This window comes from Crassostrea angulata, chromosome 3, assembly GCF_025612915.1.
Source record: "Crassostrea angulata isolate pt1a10 chromosome 3, ASM2561291v2, whole genome shotgun sequence".
Classification (NCBI taxonomy): domain Eukaryota; kingdom Metazoa; phylum Mollusca; class Bivalvia; order Ostreida; family Ostreidae; genus Magallana; species Magallana angulata.
Genome location: NC_069113.1, coordinates 31,105,258 through 31,129,876, shown reverse-complemented (window position 1 = coordinate 31,129,876; position 24,619 = coordinate 31,105,258). Strand labels below are relative to the sequence as shown.

Genomic DNA, 24,619 nt, shown 5'->3' with positions numbered 1-24,619 from the left:
GAAGGTCACTGGAAGACCCTTATGTTTAAACAGGATAGTCAGGAAATCAAATTAAATTGACCAAATAATTAATATAAATTTTTTTAAAGAAGTAATTTATATGCAATTTTAAATTAAATTTATCTATACATGTCTAAGAAATAATTCCTTTTGCTTTGGAATTTATTTAGAAAGAAGATGTGCAATTTAATTTGAAGTCAGAAAATTATTATAAAATATAATCTGTTAATATAATTATAATACACGTATTAGCAGTGATAGAGTCAAACACTCATTATATTGATTATTTTAAAGTTTGTTTATTAACAAAACTCAGAATCAATATAAATTACTAGTAAATAAAAATTCCAAACAACGAGGTTACACAATGTGATATGCCTTCAACAAGTACACATTTAATATTATACATGAAATTTAAAAAAAAAAACCACAAGATATTATAGTTTTCCCTCTTTGGTACCATGACTGTTTGAAAATAGCGCGGAAGATAGTTTCACCATATATTATTAATGTGAACAACCGATTATTATTCATTTAAGTTTAATTCAACAGACATTTGTCTTCTGAATATAACTTAAATAAGGGTTCGGAAATTTTGATGAGCATACTAATTCATATAACATGTAGCTATGAATTTTGCATCTGATAAATCATGGTCTACCCTATTTTGCATTTTAACAATTGATGCCTACTTTCGTTGCAATTTACTTGTATTTAAATTTGTCACGATGCCAAAATTAGTCTCGTAATATCATACATGTACGCTTATAAATTGTTTTTTTTTAACTTCAAAATAATCCGTAAAAGTAATGCATTAGGAAAAAATGGAACTCAATGTTATTTTTGAAATGTTAAAAAAAGGGTTTTTTTCACAACATTGCAATCACATGGAAAATAATGATCTACTGGTAATAGAAATATTACCTGATATGACGGTAAACAAAATGAAACGATGAAACGTTTAAAAAAGTTCTATATACATGTATAGTCAAGATATTTCCAAAGTGTTATGAAAATCATAGTTTTTAAAGATAAATTGTTACATTTCTGTGAGAGGAAAAAAATCAGCAAGAAGTCATAATGTGTACTATACGGTATATTTCGTGCATAAAGCTACATGTAAATGACTTCAAAAAATAGTTCAATTCCTCTATTTTTTATCCTTTTTACACTTCTTTTTACTCGAATTCCATTTTCCTATTCCGAACGACAAGTGAAGTTTAGAGTCTTTATCCACAGGTTCGTTTTCGATTAGCATTTTGCTTACAGGATTACTACAGTTCCTTTGTTCTAATGCTGGAAAGTCGTTAATATCAACTGGTCTTGGTATGATCCCTTCTCTTCCATGATTGTTACCAGGACTGGATTCCCTGTTAAAACCGTGACAGGTAGTCAACCTTTGTCTCGATTGCTGTGTGCTTTCTTTGATCGAGATTTTGAAGCCAAGTTCTATGGATATCTCCGGTTTCTGAACATTTCGATTCTTTTTGTTTTTCTTTTTAGATCTGGGGCTATCTTCCCTAATAAGTGTTTTGGAGCCAATTTGTTTATACTCTGGAGTAAGTTTTTTCCGATTGTCAACTGAAGTCGTTTGCGTGGGTAAATTGGTTGGTTCTTCTGAATTGTCTTCTCTTCTGTGTAGATTACTAGTAATTGGGGCTTCATTTCCAGGATAAATACCCGTCTTTGGCTTGTTTGTTCTCGATTGTTTTGGTCTTGATCCCTGTTCTTCGTAATCCTCCGTCTTTTGCTGAGCTGGCTCTTTAGTGTATACTTGAAAGGATTGCAAAGATATTTTGTCGACCCCATAACACTCCAGACACCTTTCTCTCTTTGACACAGAAGCATAGGTGTGACCTATTAAACAGACAAAAATTTATATTTATGTGCATGTTTAGGCTTATTCAGTTTGAAAATACATGAGATGAATATATACAATTATAGTTTATTCTTACCAATCGTGCATGTTTTCAAGCTCCTTAAATGTATATCTACGATGCCAACCACGCGAGGGTATGTGTCCACCCTCTCTATCCATGCTTTTCCATTACTTGTTAGAAACGGTGTGATATCATGAAACTTTTTCGAGAAATCTTCATCCAATTTGTTTTGTTCAGCGTTTAAAAGAGTCTCTTGAATTGCGAATAATGTATGCCAATACTCTTCACTGCAGGCATATCTATCCCTTAATTCATGAACAAGCTGTGTGTCGGTGTCGGAATCTTCCGATGTTTCTTCACCAGAACTTTCTTTTCTCCGTGTCAAGGATTTCAAAGTAGACTTATCAGAAAATACACTGTATCGAAATGCAATAAATAACTTCCACAAACTCCGTAAAATTTCCAATTTTTCAAAGATGCTTTGGAATGTCTGATTGTGTGCTTGACTTTTTCCCATTAGGGTTTTCAAAGAATGCAGGAAAGTGTTAGCAAAGGAATATAAGTAAGCATTTGATTGTACTAAAGACAGTTTATTTGCAGCCAAGAAAGTACCAAATGTTCTTACATATGAGAAAGAGTCTACAGTATTACTTACAAGAACTGGGAACGTAAAAACATTCAGATTCTTTGATAACGACTGTATCGCGGTTTTCATCCCATTAAGGCGCATTCTTTGGTTCTTCAGTTCGACACTGTAACGCGGATGCCAAAGAATAAGTTTTGAACATTTTGGGCATCTTTTTAGTACATTCACATTTTCAACACTTTCCATGTACTTATCGAGGGTACTGAAATCAAACACATGTCCACACTCCTGAAGTTCAACTTTGGGAATTAGTTTTGCATTGGATGTTTTACCAAATTCCCAAACATTGCACTTTCTGCATAGATTTGGACACGGGTCACCACATAATCCTAGACAGTTATGACCACATTTCAACCGTTTCGTACACAACTCATCACACTTTGGCCGGTTGCACGCTTGAAAACATTGATTTGAACATTTGTAATGTACGCAAGTCCAGTCACATGGTTTTGTGCACGGGATGCATACCTCAGAACAGGGATGGGTGCAATCAGAATGAGAACATTTTAGCCTACATACAAGGGAACAAGGACTACATTTTCCACATGTACTATCTTTGCATCTATGACCACAAACACGTACTTTGATGCAAATCTCTTCGCATTCTTTATGTTGAAAGGCACTTGAACATTCTGAACATGATCCTGCACACTTGTGACCACATACTAGCAAAAAGTTGCATGGTTCGGTACAAAATATTGAAAGTATGTTTTTATCACAACATAGGACTTGTGTGGCATGACCACAGGGCAAGAGCGTTGTTACACTGACATGACATGGTGGTAATTTGAAAATGTCCTGCATTCCTATTTCTTTTAAGCAACAAAATATGTCTAATTCATGTCCACAATCGGGTCTAATTATCTTAACCACTTTTTCACATTTCACACCAGAGGGGCTTCTTGAACATTCTGTTGTTGCACTATGACCACAATCAGGTAGAATTTTGTCTATTTTCTTCAAACATTTTTCTTTGTCAGGATCTTTAAAGCAAGGCAAACTTTGAAAGTGACCACATTTCAATTCTTTTTCAACCTCAAATTCACACTTTACATAATCCACCCCCTGTCTGCAAAGTAAAACTTTAGAATGTCCACAATTAAGTTGTTTTAATACAGGTTTTTCACAAGATACCATTGAAACGTCTTCACAACACTTAACATCTAAAAGATGACCACACTCTTTTTCCTTTTGAACCTGAAATGTACAAACACAAGGCTCAGGGTGGTGACATTCTTTAATACATTCATGTCCTGATTGACACATTTTACCACATACTGACAGACATTTCGTCTGATTTTTCTGGTTGCAATATACAGAGACGTTTTCATGATTACAATCAAATTTTGTCTGTACTAATGTCTTGCATTGATATTCTTCATCCTGAAGATGACATTCTACTACAATTGTATGGCCACATTTCAGGATTTTTTCTACAAGTTCTTTACAAGGATTTGCAATTTGAAATCTTCTTGCTGATTGATAACATTTTCTTGTATACAAGTGATTACATATCTTATCACTATTTGAAAAACCGAAAATTCTGTGAGAGCCAACAGTTACTGATCTTTTTTCCGTAACGTCTTCCTTACAAATGTATCTGCAAATTTCAAACGAGCATGGGACTTGAGCTTCGTGCTTACAAACGAGTTTTTTTGTAACTATTTCCTGACAATCGAATTGTTCAATATCAAGAGAGCATTTGAGCAAACACTCGTGTTTACAACTCAAAGTCTTTTTGACAAGGTATGTACACTTGTATCCCAGGGGGTCTTGATAACAAGGCATTTCTGCATTGTGTTGACATGGTAGCGTCTTCTGTACCCGTTCTTTACAGTTATAATAGTTTATATTAAGGTTACATGGTAATATCTTTTGGTGTTTACAAGGGAGTATTTTTAGTACTTCTTCATCACATTTATATTTTTCTATGTCGACATAGCAAGGTAACATTTTTTGGTGCTTACAAGGAAGCTTTTTCATTACCTCCTTCTGACAAATATGTTTTTTTACGTCAACAAAGCAGTGCAACATTTGAAAGTGATCACATTTTAAATGTCTCTGAACTAAAACACTACAATTCACCTGCGATGGATCTTGGAAGCAACGCATTCGGCGATCATGGTCACACGGCAGTTTTTTAGTGACTATAGCTTGACACTCAATTGTCTCAGAATTAGTTTCACAAGGCAAAGTCGTTATATGTCCACAAGACAATGTTTTTTCAACCTGTTCCGTACAGTTGCAATCATTCGGGAAATGACATCGTTTACTACATATGTGACCATTTTCACAAGAATTTAAACAAAACTTTTTACAAATTATTTTAATGTGACGAGGATCCAATGGATGGCAGAATAAGTCACAAACATGTCCACATTTTAATCGAAAATCACACTTTTGAGAGCACCCTCCCTCTGGCACCTTATTAAAATCTTTCGGCTCGATGGCTTGCGTTCGAACATTACTGTGATTTCTACAAATTAACGGTAGACCAATTCCCACTGATTCGTCTGTCATCATTAGTTTGTTTACTTTTTTCCATAACTGGCATTTGCGAGAATGCTTTTGTATAAAATCAAAATTGCCAATGAGAAACAAACCTTTTTTAGCCCTGGATAGTGCCACACACACCCGGTTATCTTTGTCAAGGAATCCAATTTTCCCCTCTTTGTTGCTTCTAACAAGAGACAACAGGATTATATCATTCTCCTCTCCCTGGTAGTTATCGAGAATTGAAATTCTTATCCCTTCATAGTCCCTCTTTGGCATTTGATTCCGAATCAATATCATTTGTGCCGAGTAAGGAGTAATTATTGTAATTTGCCGGGTCGAATAACCTTGTTTCAATAAATAATGTGTAAGGCGTTCAACATACAACGCCTCAAATTCATTGGCATAGGATTGCATGTCTTCCTTAGCTTGTTCCTCCTCTGTGTGTGATACGAAATACACATTTTTCTCGATACCCATGACATCTTCGTATTCTAAAACATTTTCATTGTCAAAGAGTTTTTCATAAACAGGGCGGACTAATTTTGAAATTTCGGGTCGCATACGATGTTGCCTTTCAAGGCAAACGTAAGGCAAACCCAAATTTATCATTCTTTCAAACAAAGAGACGTCCAAATGATATTTCTTTGCCAACTCAAAAACCGCCGGCTTTGGTTCTAATTGCTTATGATCACCAATCAAAATCAGATGCTCACAGAACGAGTTCAAAGTTGTAATAACATGTGCCTCTAACACTTCTGCAGCCTCCTCTACGATAATAACTTTGGGACCAATTTCTTTCAAAACATTTTGATACCGTGCTGCCCCTGAGCTTGTCATTGCAATTACTTCTGAGTGGGCTAGAATTTCGCGGTCAAGCGTTTGCTTTTCGCGTTCATATTTCTTTCTTATGTTTGCATAATTTAATTCTTCTTCAATCAACAATAATTTTGCTTTTTCCCGTAAACGATGGAGAAAGTATCGATACATGTTCCATCTTTCGTGCACCGTTATTTTCCAAGGTTGTCGTATGCAGTTTTCAACGTTTCTTTGAGTCATGATTTCTTTACGTAGTATTTTTGATTGTGCATTTTTGGCGTACTTATTCAATATTTGTTTAAACTGTTCATCAAAATCGCCATGTTTTAGAATTGCATTTACCATTGAATCAAAATTTGCACCAATTTCTTTAAATTCAAAACTCGTTTCAAAATCGTCATCTTCTATGTATCTTTCCCTATTAATAAGATCAACTTCTGTATCTATTTCAATTCTATCATCGTTGACATCTACATTGAACTTGCACTTTCCTTTGGAGTTTTTTATTTCTAATTTCTCATAATCCCCATATGCAGATTGACATAGGGAATTTTCATCAATTTTCAACCACTTTAACATATTAAACCGTTTTCTGTTCTCTAGCATCGTTTTCACCTCTGGTACCCATGGCAATAGAATTTCTTCTCCAAATATATTCTCAAACGATTTTTTCAACATCCATCTGATTTTATAGATTCTTTCGTGACTCTTTCTAAGCTGCACCCAAACGTCTTTTGCGTCCGTTTTCAACTGGTTCCATTGCACTCTCTTGTGTATAAGACTAAATTTATTGATATTCTCATTTGAGCATCTTGAACCGACTCGAACAAGCTTTGATTCCCATTGCTTTATATTTTTCGGGTCTAAAAGATTTACCACTCCTTCAATAAATTGATCTAATGCATGGTTTGTGTAGCAAACAATCAGCATTGCTGATGATGGTTCGTTTATTTTTTCCTCTTTTTCACAGATTTTGTCTTGAAGATTATATTCATTTATTTTTCGTTCATTCATCCATAAGTGTCTGTTATGCAACAATGTTTTTGCAATCATCAATCCAACATGCGTTTTTCCTGTTCCGGGTGGACCTTGAATTAAAACAAATTCTTTGGTCAATGCAAATTGCAGTGCTCTGTATTGAGATTCATCAAGATGAAGCTCCTGAGCTGATGGCCAATTATCTGAGACGATTTGACACATTCGAGCCCTGTCAACGCCAGCCTCCTTACCCTTATCATCCTGGTATATAACATCTGTCGTCAATAAAGGTCCTAAGTCATATTCAATTTGAGTGTTGTCTTGTACATAAAGTGGAGGATGAACTATCGTAAGACCATCAACTAGATATCTCCTAAACGGCAGGTCATCATCGTATATGTTTTGTAAGGAAGATAAAACATGTCTGTATGCCTCAAAATAAGCTGTACTTTCTACCATAGTCATAGTCATACCAACAAACAGTTCTGGTGAGCCACTTTCTTTGTCCACTTTTATTCTTAAAATGCCTTCATTTTTCATCTTTTCATGATTTGCATTTTCGATTACAGCAAAATACAATGTTTCAAAATCATCTTGAGATAGACATAACAATGATCCATTCAGTAATCGCTTGCTGTTATTCCACTTGATGCGACTAACATGGGATTTATCTAATTTAATGTCATAAAAACGACAATCCATTATAGTGCTTTTAGACTCTACGGACACATTTTGGTAAATTTTCACATCTTGCAACTTTTTTATCTCTTCGGTAGCATCCGATTCCTTTCTGGTAATGTATTCAAATATGCCATTTCTTAATTGCGCTATACAGTCTTCCCTTAAAAGTCTAAACTGTACATCTAAGTAATGATCCAAATTGTCAAATGACCCATGTGTCAAATTTGCTCTCAAAAAGGGCTTGCAAAATATGTCATCTCTCGTTGGAACTATTGATAGATCTCGGAAATTGTTCGGGGGCTTCCGATTATCTTTTGTCTTGTTTCTTTTCGATTTCTCTGTATGCGAGTTTACTATTCTGTCGGATATATTCTTCTGAATCTCTTCAGTATCACTTAATGTTTGATAGATGTTCTATAACGGCGTCATCGTTACTTGAGAGTATCAGCGTAGTAACGACTGATGATAAACATGAACACAGTCCTAGAGCGCCCAAGGACAACGAAGGTGTTTTTCTACATATTTCTTGTAAAACTTGTAAAACACATTCCAAAATGGTCATATAATCATTTCTGACATCAGTTGAAATATCTTTCAATTCATTCAGAAGTGCGCAGATTTGCGAGAAAAATGTTTGGTTAACAGACTTAGTAAAAATAAAGTTGATTTGTTCTTGGCATGCTTTGTCGTCACTAGTTGCAATTTTGACGAATAATTTCAAAATTAATAAAGATTTTTGGATGTTACGACAGTCTATGGCGGTTTCTATGAAGCGTCTTTCGGACCAAGATTGACTATTGAGGACATCATGAATTGGAACACTGGTCAAAATCTCTAGTTCAGAATAAGAAAATCCCTCTCCATCTAAAGACGCCATCTAAGAGAAGTTCTAGAAAACAAAACAAAAATCTAGAAATTAAAAAAGTTTTAATTAAAATGATTCGAAACTAACGAATCAAACTAAATTATATTCAATGATGCAGTCTCAGAGGCGAATAGCTGTTTTGCAAAAAAGTGGGGTTTTTTTTCTCTTTCAAACTGTTTTATGTTTTATAAACAGCAGTTACATGTATATGGCACTATCAATCGGTAGAAAATATCTGTGCTATACAGATCATATGTACATAAAAATCGTAAAACAACCAATAAGATTCGAATTCCTTTCCTTTTTAGCTCACCTGAGTGAAAGCTCAAGTGAGCTTTTCTGATCACTTTTTGTCCGGCGTCCGTCTGTCTGTCTGTAAACTTTCTACATTTTCGACTTCTTCTCCTGAACCACTTGGCCAATTTTAACCAAACTTGGCACAAAGCATCATTGGGTAAAGGGGATTCAAGTTTGTTAAAAGAAAGGGACACATCCTATTTTATATTTAATAAGGATTTATTAAAATGTGGTGATTCTTTTTCAAAAATCTTCTTTAAAAAACCATGTGACCAGAAAAGCAGATCTTGTGTGGAAGCATCCTCAGATAGTGTAGATTCAAGTTTGTTCAAATCATGGTCCTTGGGGGTTAGGTGGGGCCACAAAAAAAGTTTTACATAGGAGTATATAGAGTTAATCTTTAAAAATCTTCTTCTCAAAAACCATTTGGCCGAAAAAGCTGAAACATCCTCAGACAGTGTAGATTCAAGCTTGTTCAAATCATAAGGTGGGGCCACACGAGGGGGGGGGGAGGTCAAATTTTTACATAGGAATATAAAGAGAATTTTTATTTTTAAAACTTCTACTCAGAACACTACTGGCCAGTAAAGCTGTACATTATTTGTGTGAAGTATTATCAGATAGGGTAGATTCAAGTTTAGTCAAATTATGATCACCGGGGGGGGGGACGGGACGTTTCGCCCCTATTGACGTTTCGCGCCGAGACGTTTCGCTCCTAAAGACCTTTCGCGCTGAGACGTTTCGCACCTATATTATTTATTATGTATATTGCGATGTTTTCAGGCAAATATTATGTATATATATATGCATGTAATTAAAATTGTGTGTAACTTAAACTTTTATGATAAATAAGATTTGAATAAATCATTAATTTTTGTTAGTAGAATGATTTCTCTTCTAAGGAATATACAGCAGATAAATTTTTGTACAGGGCGACAATAATTCAATTTTGCTCGGCATTTCCACAAAAGTATGGCTAACAGAAATTTAAAAACGAAGATATTCTTGTCATTTTATTAGAAAATAACATTTTTGGGGGGAAAATTTCACCGTGAAAATTGCAGCTCATATTGCTTTAAATTAATATTGTGATAAATTCAATGCATTTATTGATATTTTTTTTTATCATTTCCCATGTACATTAGCTAATATTTGTGTGTAATGTTTGTTTGCAATGTACACGTAAATCAATCATGATTCAAGATATTATAACTTATAATTGAATGAGTTACAAATCTCCCGTTAGATTATTATACCCCCTTTATATCACCTGATCCCCCTGCTGCTGAGGGAAGCAGAGTTGGTGAAGACAAGGATCGCCGCATGTGACCTGGAGAGGAACGTGAGGCAGATAGTGACCACCACGCAGAAGAAGATTGAAGATGCGGCAGCCAAATACATGGAGGACATCATCACCGCGTCCCATTTCCTGAAGGTCTGCGGATCTATCTACGCTGGTGTGTTCGACGTTTGAGGTGTGATGTGATGTACTGTGATTCTGTGAAACATTGTGTTTGTGTTGAGATAACTTACTTATTCATGTTTGTATATGATATTGTTTATGAATGTGTTATGTATTCATGTTTGCAGTTGAAAACAATGAAATTAAAACAGAATATTTATTTTGCCTAGTTTTGTTGTTTTATCCAGGTGTTATCTCTAAATCATTGTGAAGGAAATATTATTTCATTTATACAAAATATTATAATTTGAGTAAATATAATGAGTAAATATTAATATGAAATATATCGTAATTCATTATAAAAAAATTGACTCCTAGACTATATATATAGTCCGATGTTAAAATATATATATATAATTATAATCATATATTAGAATAATTTGATTAGCCAAAGGTGTTAAAACTTATTTGGAGGCTCTCAATGGTAGGTTAATACCAATTTACTGTTACCACATAATTAAAAGCCGCAAAACATCTAAATCAAGCAATCATAATTATATGTCTCATCAAATTTCTAATTACCCTAAGGTGTTATAACTCATTATTTGGAGGCTCTCCATGCTGATATCAATTAACTGTTACCACATAATTAATAGGCGCGAAACATCTCGGGGCGAAACGTCTCAGCGCGAAAGGTCTTTAGGGGCGAACCGTCCCGCATTCGGGGGGGGGGGGTGGATAGGAGAGAGGCACAATGGGGACCGGTTAAATCTTCACAATGGAATATATTGAGAAAAATCTTTTTCTTTAAAAATAACATGTTCTTGGAAAAGTTGCAACATTAATGAAAGTAACCTTAGATAGTGTAGATTCAAATTTGTCAAAATCATATTTTTCAGGAGTAGGATGGAGCCACATGGGGTGGAGGGTCCAATTTTACAGAAGAAAACAGTTAAAATTCACCAAAATTCAAATGTTATAATACATGGTTTAACTTATATGCAAACATTTTGACAAAGAAGAAGGTACAGTTTCTTTCAATATTTGCCCTTAAAATTAAAAAGTTGTTTAAATCTAATACAAATACAATTGTACCATCTTGAACATATGTGTATATAAAGTAGCAAGTTATACACTTTTATCTTGTTTCAACAAATAGTTTTAACCGAAACATTTTGGCAAATTCCTAAGATTTGGTAAAAAATGATGAAAAATGGCATATTTTCTCACAGTTTTTTTTGGAAGAAAAAAAAATGTGTCTGCAGCCGTACAACGAAATTAATATATTTTATGTGATATCACATGATAAAGTTATAATGCGAGTTTTATCGTGGGAGACAGCTGCGGATATATTTTACTATTCAAAAAACCACTAGGGAATTGGTGTCTTTTGCTCAGTTTTATGACAATTACGGGAAAATGCACTGTTTGTGACGTCACAATTAAACTTGTGGAAGTCTAATTGGTAACTATATATAGATTCTTAATCTATGGGTATTCTTGTGTAAGTAAACGTTGCATTTAATCTTTTGTGATATCTTTAAAAATCACTCTCAAACGGCAAAATATGATAGAAACTATACCTAGTTCTTTTTGATTCTTTAAAATTGTATAGACTTTGGCCTCTGGACAATTTTTGGGCTTCACAAGTTTGATGTACGTTTATATCCCATTTAATTTTGATCTTCTTGAGAACTGCAATGCTCAATATGTGAAATGACTGACTATACTGTGACAAAAAGGGATCAATGATAAACAGAATACTGTGGTTTCATTAATATTCAAGGGTATCAATTGTCGTGGATAAAGTGAAAATCACGGTTTCAAGAATACCTAAATTCGTGGCCAATGACCCTAACAATACAAAATGTTAATAGAAATTGCACTTCAATGAACACTTAATTTAGTGGATCAACTTACAAACGAAATCAACGAAAATTGGTATTTAACGAATACTGATGAAACCACAGTATCCAGGGGAAAATTTGAATTTTTATTATACAGGTTCTGTTAGACTACATTGTCCATATTTTTTGGGGGGTATATTTCTCCGTAAAGCTGGTTTTATAATGTCTTTGTTACTCAGGTAAGCAATGTGGCTCATGGCCCTCTTGTTTCAATATTTACCGGTATCTAAAACTAAAATTTGAAATGACCCTCAAATGGGATATGAGTTGCTATTTACATCATACATTCTGTTAGTCCCTGAACCTACAAGTTTGGATGTGTTGATCAACTCAGATCTTGACATCAAAACTAGAAATAATTTGATTTATGAATGCATACCAGGATTTTTTTTTTTTTTTAGATTAAATCAACCCAAAATTCGAAGACATACCACAGATTTTGCTTGTCCTCACGTTCTCAGCAATGTTTGTTCCTAGTAACAGCTTTCGTTTTGAACTCTATTCAAATTGCACCGGTACCTCGTACAACGCAACATATCTTCTGTAGATATGAAAGAAAAAAGATAAATATTCAGGGACTATATTATTGCTAGAATCAGAAATGTTCAGTCATCCTTTTTTTTCAAATCGTTATACGTATATCATAAAGAAATTATTGATTACCAACCATTCACAACGTTATGCATGAGCTATGCCTCTTGTGCCTTGCCAAGTCAACAGACAGAAATCAATAAGTGCTGTTATTGATTAACAAAATCAATATTATTAAATTTTTGTCCTGTCATGATTCCTCCTTATTTTTAGTTAAATCGCATCTTGTAAGTCTTCATGTAGCAATTTAATATTAGATCGTGGCATATACCCCACCCCCACCCCCTTATAATAATATAATATCAATACATGATTTTTAAAATTGGAAAATAAATTATAACTACCTAATTGTCACCATAATGTATACCTTCTTGTCTTCCAACTATCAAACACTTGTTGAAAGGCTGTCTTTTCATCTTTTCATTTAAAAGCTTTTAACCGTCTCCCTTTTATAAAATTTAAAGTTTATATGATTTTAGTTTTGACACGTTTCAGTACGTACTTCCAATACGCATACGCCTCTGATTGAGAGGATAAATAGACTATTGTGGCTTTCAATAAAGACTCGATTTTTAAAAAGAGCTGGTCATAGTTGTACTGACATTTTGCCAAGCTGTGCAACATGAATTACGTCATATCCTCAAACGAAGAATTAACAACGTTTATTCATTACTTACAAGAAGGAAAAGATGTATCAATAGCTAGAGACAAAAGTAAATTAGTTATTCTAAACTTAACCTCCACTTATTTCTAAACTTTTGACACAAATTAAAATCCATTTATTCGATCGATATATAAATTTAATTGATCCATCTATAAATATCCACCATAACAATATAGGTTTTTTGGTTATAACATTTGAAGAATGTTCGTATTAAGTTCATACTGGTATTTGACGTGCTAGTAATTAGTTAATCATAGATGCATGTATATTAAACTCAATGCTACATTGGAATACCTTTTTTTACTTCTATATATGCCACCACCAATAAATTTTTATGTACTTTATAACTTAGAATGGTAAATTAGGTGGGTAAAAGGCCTACGATTGACTACAATGATCTAGGCGATCTGTCAAAATTGAAAAACATTTTAATCAGAATGAACAAGTCCAATACGATTTGCCTGTCTGATAAGAGTACCAAAGATGACGGCATAACAGAATCGTCTACGCCAAGTACACTAAAAGTCACCCCTGCGAATGTGTTCGGAATGTTTTCTTTATCGTTGCTAAGTATGTAATAAATCCAGAGGTGCTCGAATGAAAGTTCACGAGACTTCACCGAGATTTCTTCAGTTCCTGTGAAATTTCGAGCGGAAGTATAAAAGTTCGGATAAAATTCTCGATTTTCATATCATATTTTACTTTGATTTATGTTAAAACATCAACATCTTTTAAGATGTGTGTCTTATTTCACCATCTAGCGGTTTTTTAATATTAAACGATAATATTAAGAATAGAGTTATCGTTCGTGTTCGTGTGGAGTGGTTGATAATATAAACATTGGGTTGCTTAATAAAATCATAGCCATGTTTGATGCTTGTGGTGTGCAATATCATGTTTTTAAAAAAAATAATGGGTGAATGTTTTGCATAAAAACTTAGTATATCGAGCCATTTTCAAAGAACATTCTGCATAAAATAGTACAGTCAGTTTCACTATTGATGTTATTACTAGATCAGGGGCGGATCGAAAATTATTCTTGGGGGGGGGGGGGGGGGATCTCTACTACGAATGTTAGTTGTCGCAACAGCAGAAAAATAACTATTTTTGTATTGTCACATTTATTTCTAGAACACATTTTATTCACCAATTAATGAAGATAAAGTTTAAAATCAATAAACCTCTAGAATTTATATTTGACTACAAGTACCTAGATTCTCTAAAATAGACTATAAACACGAGGCGCGATTTTTACCGCGAAACTGAAAGGGTCAAATAAAACCACGTGGTCTAAAATTTAAATGACAAAAACATTCGCAGGGGTGAAAGTGCCAAGGAATCATTGTTTAAGGGAATCTCCTGTCCGTGCATCAACTGCATTCTGTAGTAAGAGAAGTTGCTGCTGGAGTATTAAACACCGGATATCTGCAAGATTTATTTTAAATCTACCCTTAAAGCATTCTAAGGATGCCGGATAGTCAATGATTTACCAAACAGTTCTACCTTAAATATTGAATTTCATTTTTAGCCATAACCTATTATCTAGTTACCAAACAGTTAGATACCTTAAATGTTAAATTTGATTAAATTCCAAATATCGACTTGAGAATTATTATGCTTCTTCATGTATCATCTGTTTACTCAATCAGAAGTCTCCTTAATCAGTAATTAACATTTGCCTGATAGAAAATACATGTAGTATGATCTGACCAATCAGGTAGAACCTTGGTAGTATATATACAGCCGCCCTTTCATTTTTCGTCAGTCTACACTTGTTGTATATGCAATTAGCCTTTATTGCGGATATTTTTTTTACATCCTATAGAGATTTCTAAATTGACCCTGTCTACATATCTATGATGTTAAACATGTTCAGTGTACATCATCTACCATTGACCCGAAATCAAATTAAGGTATTGCAGTTTTGGCTTCAGTTTTGCTTTGAAAGACTATATCTCACATAAATTATAATACCCCGGTATCTCAGCAGCCCAATCTTGTTTTATTCACTGGAATAAAATTTATTCAATTCAATCTAATATTTAGAATAATTAATCATATTTGTTCTTTTATACAAAATTTTTTTAAAAAAATTATATGGCATTGCCCGTAATTCTAACATGTAATTAAAAATTATCAATGCATACACGCAATTAAACTTGCTAACTTTCACACACTTAAGACATATCTGTGATACACATACAATCATTATGTATGTATATAATGCAATATATTTACAATATGCATGTTCATGCTTCCCAAAATTAATCATAACAAAATGGTTTTTGCATGGTTGATTCTTAAAGCTGTATATTAATCCTTAATTACGTGTCCTGTCCTAGTTGGCATCCAATTCCATATTTAAGACCAACAGGTTTTATTCCATAAATTTTGATAAGAACACTTATAGAAGTAATGTAGGTACGATAAATATATAAGATAGAATAACTAACATTAACGCAGATACAAAACAAAAATGCTTGCGTACACTTTCCTTGCTTCTTAAACATTCTGGTCAATTTATTTCAATGTGTTTCATTCTTTAGACAATAAACAGTATAAAATATAAATGATATTATTATGTTATTATATGTATACTATATCATACATACTGATTGCAACAAATTGATAAAAATCTTATTGCTATTAAAAATAAATAATTATACATACTGATTGCAACAAATTTAAAAAAAATCTTATTGCTTTTTACAATAAATAAATACAGAAGTTGTATATGATCCATATATAAATAGATTTAGGGTCACTATGCATGTATAATATATAAAAATCATACAACCAACTTTTGATGAGTTATGTATAGTTAACCCACATGCATACTAACATTTCATCAGTAGGACATGAAAGCAAATTTTCAAAATAATAGTTGAAACTGTTATGTACATTTTGTACATTTGTACTTATGAAGACTCTGGCAACAAAGCATTTCTGCTTCATGTTGACATGGGAGTGTCTTCGTTATAAGCTCCTCACAATCATATAATTCCATGGTAAGATAACAAGGTAACACCTTTTGGTGTTTGCAAGGGAGACTTTTAAGTACAAGCTCATTACATTGATATGAATCTTTGTCAATATTACAAGGCAACATTTTTTGGTGCTTACAAGGGAGGGTTTTCATTACCTGTTTTTGGCAAATACAAGATTTTAAATCAACAAAACAATGTACCATTTTCGGTGTTGACATTTTAATCTTCTCCTCACCAAAACCGTGCATTTAAACTGCAAGGGGTCTTCGAAGCAACGCATTTGACGATGATGGCCACATGGCAGTATTTTGGTAACCACTGTTTGACACTGATTTTTCTTTGCATTAAAGTGACAAACTTGAGTAAGACGGTGTCCACAAGGTAACTTTTTTTCTACCGCTATACTACATTTGCAAGCTCTTGGGAAATGACATGGTTTGATGCATTTGTGGCCATTTTTACAAGATTTTGCACACAGTTTTTGGCATGTTATTTTCAAGTGATGAGGATCTAATGGATGACAAAACAGGCCACACGAATGTCCACAGTTTAATCGAAAATCACATGTTTTAGAACACCCTCCCTCTGGTACTTTATCAAAATCCTTCGGATCCACAACTTGGGTTATTATATCTTTGTGATTTCTACAAATCAACGGGAGTCCATTTCCAATTGATTCGTTAACCTTCATCTGTTTTATTATTTCTTTCCATATATGGCATTTATGAGAATGCTTTTGTATAAAGTCAAAATCCCCTATGACATACAGACCAATTTTAGCCCTGGACAAGGCCACACACATTCGATTGTCATCGTCAAGAAACCCAAGTCTCCCCTCCTTGTTGCTGCTAACGAGAGACAACAGAATAATATCATTTTCCTCCCCGCGGTACTGAGCAAGATTTGAAATTCGTATTCCTTCATATTCAGCTTTTTGCATTTGATTTCGAATCATAATCTTTTGTCCCAAGTAAGGAGTAAGGACTGTTATTTGCCTGGTCGAATAACCTTGTTTCAAAAGATAATGTGTCAAACGTTCAATGTAGAACGCCTCGAATTCATTCGCATATGAATCCTTATCTTCAATAGCCTGATCCTTTTTTTGGTGAGACACAAAGTACACATTTTTCTCTAAACCCATTACATCCTCATATTCTAAAACATTTTCATTGTCATCAAGCTTTTCATATAACGAATGTAGTAACTGCGCAACTTCGGGCCGCATACGGTGTTGCTTTTCAAGACGGACATATGGCAATCCCATATTTATCATTCTATCGAACAAAGATACATCCAAATGATATTTCCTGGCCAATTCAAACCCTGTTGGCGTTCGATCTATTTGTTTATGATCGCCAATCAAAATCAGATGTTCACAGTACGCGTTCAAAGTTGCAATAACATGTGCCTCTGAAATCTCAGACGCCTCCTCTACTATGATTATCTTGGGACAAATTTCTTTTAAGACATTTTGATAGCGTGCTGCCCATGAGCTTGTCATTGCGATGACTTCCGAGTGTGCTAGAATGTCATTGTCGACCACAGTTTGTCTTTCATTTTCTTTTCTGCGCAAGTCTTCATGTTGAATTTCTTCTTCATCTAACAGTGTTTTGGCTTTTTTTCGTAACTGGTGGAGAAAATATCGATACATGTTCCATCTTTCGCTGATAGTTATTCCCCATGGTTGATGTACATGGATTTCAACGTCTGTTTGAGACATGATTTCGTTACTACAAATATTGGATTGCAACTTTTTAATGTAATCTTTCAAAAAATATTCAATATGTTCGTCAAAATTGTTTCTTTTTAAAATATCGTGAACTATTAAATCTAAACGAACTCCAATTTCCCCATATTTAGAACATACATCCGTATCGTTGTCAGTAATGTATTTTTCTCCATTTATAGCATCAGAATCGGTGTTGATATCCTTATCGATATCGGTGTTGTTGTTGTTATCCTTTGAGCTTTTTATTTCCATTTCAAAATACCCCTCGAGTGCAGACTGACATAGTGAATATTCATCAATGTTCAACCATTCTAACATATTGAATCGTTTGCCGTTTTCTACCAACAAATTCACCTCTGGTACCCATGACATTAGAATTTCTTCTCCAAAAATATTTTCATGGGATTTTTTTAACATCCACTTTATTTTACAGATTCTCTCGTGACTTTCACTAAGTGGATTCGATAAATTCTTTCCATGTATATTCAATTCATTCCACCGGTCTCTCTTATGCTTCAAAGAAAATCTATCGAGATTTAAACTTCTTAATCCGACGTGAACAAGCTTCGATTCCCATTTATTTACATTTTTTGCATCTAAAGACGTTACCACTCCTTTAAAGAATTGCTCTAATGCATGGCTTGTGTGGCAAACAATCAGCATAGCTGATGATGGTTCACAATTTTGTTTAATTTTTCCATAATATCTCGTTGTAAAACACATTCATTTATTTTTCGTTCATTCATCCACAAATGTTTGTTATGTATTGGTGTCTTTGCTATCATCATTCCAACACGAGTTTTTCCAGAGCCTGGTTGGCCCTGAATTATTACAAACTCTCTTGTTAATGCGAAGTGCAGTGCTTTGTGTTGAGAGTCATCAAGATGAAGCTCCGTAGCAGTAGGCCAATCATTACATGAGACCACTTTGCACATACGTGACTGTTTTTCTTTTCCATCAGTAGCTTTCTGATAAATAACTTCACTCATCATCATGGGTCTCAAATCGTACTCTATATCAGTATTATCTTGTATATACAGTGGTCGATGCACTTTTTTAAGTCCTTCAACTAAGTATCTTCTAAATGGCAAGTCATTTTCATGAATATTTTGCAAAGAACTTGAAACATGCATGTAAGTCTCCAAATTACGTATGTTTTCTATCATTGTCACCGCCATACCAACGAATAATCCTGGTGTAGTACGTTCTTTGTTCATTTTTATTTTCAATGTGTAATCATCTCTTATCTGATCTTCATTTTCAATGATGGCAAAGTACAATGTTTCGAAATCGTCTGGAGACAAGCATATCAGTGTTCTATACAGAAAATGGTTGGTTCTATTCATCTTGACACGATTAACATGGGATTCATCTAGTTTGATGTCATAAAAACGGCAATCGTTTGAACAGTTTTCACATTCTACGGTCACATTTTGGTGCATTCTCAAATCTAGCCTTGTTATCTCCGAAGGGGCATTTGATGCCTTTCTAGCTTTGTATTCAAATATGTCATTTCTTAATTGTGCCATAAAATTTTCTCTTAGAAGTCTGAATTGTACGTCTAAATAATGATCCAAATTGTGAAATGACCCATATGTCAGATTTTCACCCCAAAACGGTTTACAAAATATATCATCACTCGTAGGTATTATTGGTAAATCTCTAAAATAGTTATGAATGTCTTCAACGTTGCTTTTCATATCTGACAATTGATTTATAGCAGCATCGTCGTTGCCTGAGAGTATCAATTTTGTAATTGTTGAAGCCAATCCTGAACAGAATCCAAAAGCGACCATTGACTTAGATGGCGTTTTCCTACATATATCGTGTAAACTTTGTATAACACAATTCAATGGTTCTAGCCATTCTGCCTTGAAATCTAGCGAAATGTCTTCTGACCCATCCAAAAGTTTGCAAAGTTGAGAGAAAAAATTTTGTTTAGAGAATGTAGATAGTATGTCGCTAATTTGTACTTGACACGATTTGTCGTCACAAGTTGCGATTTTGACAACAACTTTCAAAAATAATAAAGAATTTTGTTTGTCACAGCAGTCTTTGGTGGTTTCTTGAAAGCGTTTTTTAGACCAGGTATGGCTTTTGAAGATTTCAAGTACTGGAATACTGTAAAACTGTTTGAGATCTGAATTGGAATAACCATCTTCTTTCAAAGCCGCCATTTATGCAAAGGTATATAATCATAAATACAATATTGATTAGATCATGGAAAAAATAATGGATCTTAAAACTATATTTGATTATTTCACACATATTACGGATATTATAATTATACGTTTATATGGTATCGTATCATTACGGACTTAAGTGACTTCAAAAGAACGGTTTTTTTACTTGTTGGTAAATTACTAGCGATCAAATCAATTGCATAGGAGAGGCACAGATAACAGAACAAACTTCCTATCCTACCAGACGAAAAAGTTTTTTGATTTTTTTTTTAAAATCATGATTACGATAATGCAAATGAATATTCAGTTCACACCCAACTTTATAAAAAATTTTGATTCAGTGCCAAAGTGCGAGTATTCAAATCGAATTGCTTTACTTGTATTTAAAAGAATGATTAAAATCCTTCGTCTCCTTAAAACTCAATTTTTCACAATTAATCGTGATAAACCACACATTCCAAGTAAACTTTAAAATCAAATTAATATATCGTGATGATTTTTACCATACGTTGCATATTTTGGATTTTATTTCGAAACTGGAGCATTTTAAAGGTCACAATTTTGGTCAAAATTATTTCTCCAATTTTAATGTTTACAATCCTTCAGTAAGGCATTTTTAATATGCAACCAAAATTTGAGTGTCATTTGTTGAGTTATAAGCGAGTTACAGAGCTTGAAATTCTTCGTTATGTAAACAAAGCCGTTGTTTACATTTTGAATGCTGAAGTGAAAATTGCGGTTTTAGACCAAAAATAATGTGTTAAACGTTAGAAACTGTTTATTTATGCTTAAAATGAATAAGAAGATAGACAAATCAGTTTGAAAAAGATTTTTACTGATATATTTAACATATATAAACAAAAACAGGGCACGAGCCTTCTTTACATGACAAAGAGTTGTGAGCCCTGTATCTTGCTTATAACTCTACGATTGACTCTCAAAATTCATTTGATCATTAGAAATGCATTCCTAAAGCATTGTAAATAATAAAATCAGAAACATAAAATTTGACCAAAAATCGTGACCATTAAACCTTTAAAGTTTTTGGCATTTTTTTTATGAAAGCAAAAGGAAAAGTATAATGCGCAGAAAATAAGTTCAACTTTTCCATGAGCATAGTTTTGGATGTTATTGCTTTCTACTTACACGTAACATCAGTTTAAAAAAACAAAATATGTGTATCATTTAACTTTTAAAACTGATGTGATTTTATCTCAACTTCCCGATTCACATTTCTAGTGTTTTGTCTGTGATAACACTATATACATGTACGAATCAACTTCCGCAATTACGCAAATTACGTATCGTGTGGCGCAAGCGGGGTTTGTATATAATTATATTATAAAATGAAATAAAAATAACGTTAAAAAATATCAATAATTTGATATTTAATTGAACAATTGGTGAAAATAATAATAAATAGGTCATTTTTGGAATATTCGAGGTAATCAAATACGGTAAGGCGTAATCAAATCCATCAAAAAACCCTTCGGATTTGGATTTGACCGTATTTGTTCACCTCATAATACCTAATTCGTTAAATCAATCGCAATAAAAAAGGAAGGCTTTCTTTACGATTAATTCTTTCAGCGTAGAATCACTCCATTTAATCATAAAGAAGATAGAATCCAGAGTCTGCAGTTACATTAAGCAAGAAATTAAGTTTAATAATAATAAATACAAAGTCCTTTAGACTTACTCAAGTCCTGGGTATCTTATTTCAGACTCTTGAACAATGCCTATTTCATTCCCAATCTCTACCCAGAGTTATCGTTCCTGCTTCGCTCCACTTGTGTTGTAGCGCAGCGTAATACGCCCTCTGGAGAGAGATTGTTTCATTCCTAATATAGTTCTACTTTCGTTTCGCATACCGAGAACTACGGTATCCACTTGTAACGTCATCCAACATTGAATCAAACTAAGTGCTTCATTTCACCTTTTGTTTGAAAAATTATTAAATATAATAACGTATTCACGTGAATGAGATAGATACTGTAAGTCGTTTTAATTCCACGGTGTTAAAACTTAACGATTTCTCATAAAGTACCAATTGCGATTATTTTAATTTCACGCTGCATAGAAATTAATTGACCAGAATATAAGCATTGAAACGTTTTTGAAAACTAATGATTGTATTCGCCATGGGTTTGATTTCGCGGGAAAATGATGAATCGCGAACATAGTGAAATAAAAACCATCGTGATTATTTGCCAATCTACATATCTTGAATAAGGTATTCTGAGCTGTAATCAAATTGTCGTAATGACCAATAGTAAAAGTTTGATTCGTTACATTGGATAAAAAAAGCGACTTTGAATTTTTTTCCACGATCGAATGAGATGAGGATACATATATATGCAATGAAGCCTTCAAAAATTCCAAATACATACCTCAGTAACCCTCTTTATTTCAGCGAACAGCAACTAGTGTGATTCAATGCAAGATTTGCGTGGTTGCTCGAGTGAGAATGTATTTCGTGTCTATTGCAATATTTTTAGATCACCAACTGCAAGTGAAAAGTTTATTGATATTGTATGCATAACAAAAATCTATTGATTATGCTTGCCAGAGCAAATACCCTATTGAGCTTTCCCATGAAATTTTTAAGGTATTCAATGTATAATGAAGGGATATTGAATAATTTTGAATCGTTTAAAACCAGTTAAATATGTACTGCTAAAAAAACAATGAAAGTGAAATGAACCAAATTCACATGACCTATTGAGCTTTCCCATGAAATTTTTAATTAAATGCCAATCTTTTATAATTCGCTGTAATTTAAATTGATAATAATGTATTAAATTGTAAAATAGTCTTGATGATTTTAATCAGTGGCATTTAGGGTAAACAAAAAAAACCCTTCGTGTACTATTCCGACACAACCAAAATCTGTTTATTATACACAAGTATATTTCAACAATGGAATATTTGTTAACTATTTTATGTCTAATCCCCCTCTTAATCAAATACAAAACTTTCTAATATATTGCTAAAAAAGAAGGTAACTAAAAATTGACAGACGTCATCGGAAACCCCCCGGTCAGTGAGACTTGTATACGATTTACTGACGACGATCATGCAGAGAAAGCACGCCGTTGATTTACATGCAGGGTTTGAGAATTACCTTCTCAAAAGTATGTAGGAGCTGATCCAAATAGAGCACAAATAATTATGAGAATGGGAAAAATTTATCGAGTTGGTCAGTAAGAGTACATACGAGACTGGCTGTGGGTTTCCGACGTTGATAGACGCGTTGTATTGTTTTTCAAAAAAGGAGAGTGGACAGACATAGCCTATAACATCTTTACAACCCCCCCCCCCCCCCAAAAAAAAAATAAAGTATTGAAACAACTTACGGAGGTGATTTTTTGTTAATTGTTAGATTATTATTTGTCGATGACCAATATCAAAACAAAGGTAATATTCAGTGTCAATAGCCACAGCTTATTTGAAAGGGAGTCTCTAGAATGTGCTAATAAACTTTTACCTGCTAATATAGTCACTAATTAAGGGTGTCCTTTTACAATTAAAATATTAAATATTCAAGAAAAAAAAACAAGAATGTGCTTACTGGTTTTAGTCATGAATAAAATAATCTGACAGAATGAATATTTTTATCTACAAAGAAATACTGGCCATATATCTGTAACCCCCCCCCCCTCCGAAGTACTTACACTACTTATATTTAACATTGATAAACTGAGCCTATATATACATGTATGCAAGTCATTCCCTTCTATGCATGTTATTGTGTCTTTGCTCCTGTTCTGTCGCCGCTTTTGAAAGGGTTATTTATTCCAAGTGATAACGAGCCCCCTTTTAGTAATGAAGGCTATGAAGGTATCATTTTTGTTTATAACACAGTTTGAGTACATGTACCTATAATTATGCTAAGATGAATAACAGTTGGCATCTTCTTATTTTCTTTTTAAACAGCTATTTCGGTATTTTATGTTGCGGATTCCAATAGGTGTCCACTTCACTTCTGCTGCAGTCGAGTGCATAAAGACATTTCTATAAAAATCATGTTTCCAGCGACAAAATAGACCAAGTTTGCCATTTGCGAAAAAAAAAATGACTTTTTATCAAATATACATGAACAATTGTAACAGAAAAGAGTTGCTGCTATTGTAATATCATTATTAACTTCATAGAGAAATCTTAACTTTTTGAAAACTTCAAATCAACGGTCATTCTTTCTTCTTCTTTTCCACGAACTTTTGCGATTTGAAAGTTGGAGAAATGTTTGGTCTCTCCCTACAAATATAAAGTTTCAGGCCTAAAGCTTGAATACTTAAAGATTTTTCAAAAAATACATCAATGTAAACAGATTTTCGGAGTTTTACGCATTGTTACAACAGTAACGGTTTATCAAATGTTCAAATAATTAATAGTTTTCTCAAATCCATTATCAGTTAACTTCAAAAATATTCATTTGACCTAGAGATTCGAATTTTGTTAATTTGTGGATTCATAATCTATTCGATGCTTCATATC

At 33.4% G+C, this 24,619-nt stretch overlaps 2 protein-coding genes across 2 annotated transcripts; both read right to left on the bottom strand.

Moving 5' to 3' along the window:
- Window positions 1-7,765: 7,765 nt before the first annotated feature.
- Window positions 7,766-12,621, bottom strand: LOC128176527 (uncharacterized). The gene is made up of 2 exons (XM_052842936.1): window positions 12,400-12,621; window positions 7,766-8,386 (listed from the first exon to the last, which is right to left on the bottom strand). The coding sequence occupies exon 2, from the start codon at window positions 8,372-8,374 to the stop codon at window positions 7,889-7,891; it is 486 nt and encodes a 161-aa protein (XP_052698896.1). The 5' UTR covers window positions 8,375-8,386; window positions 12,400-12,621; the 3' UTR covers window positions 7,766-7,888.
- Window positions 12,622-18,524: 5,903 nt separating this feature from the next.
- Window positions 18,525-20,122, bottom strand: LOC128175288 (NFX1-type zinc finger-containing protein 1-like). The gene has a single exon (XM_052840803.1). It carries the CDS (start codon window positions 20,114-20,116, stop codon window positions 18,596-18,598), a length of 1,521 nt encoding a protein of 506 aa, XP_052696763.1. The 5' UTR covers window positions 20,117-20,122; the 3' UTR covers window positions 18,525-18,595.
- Window positions 20,123-24,619: the final 4,497 nt, after the last annotated feature.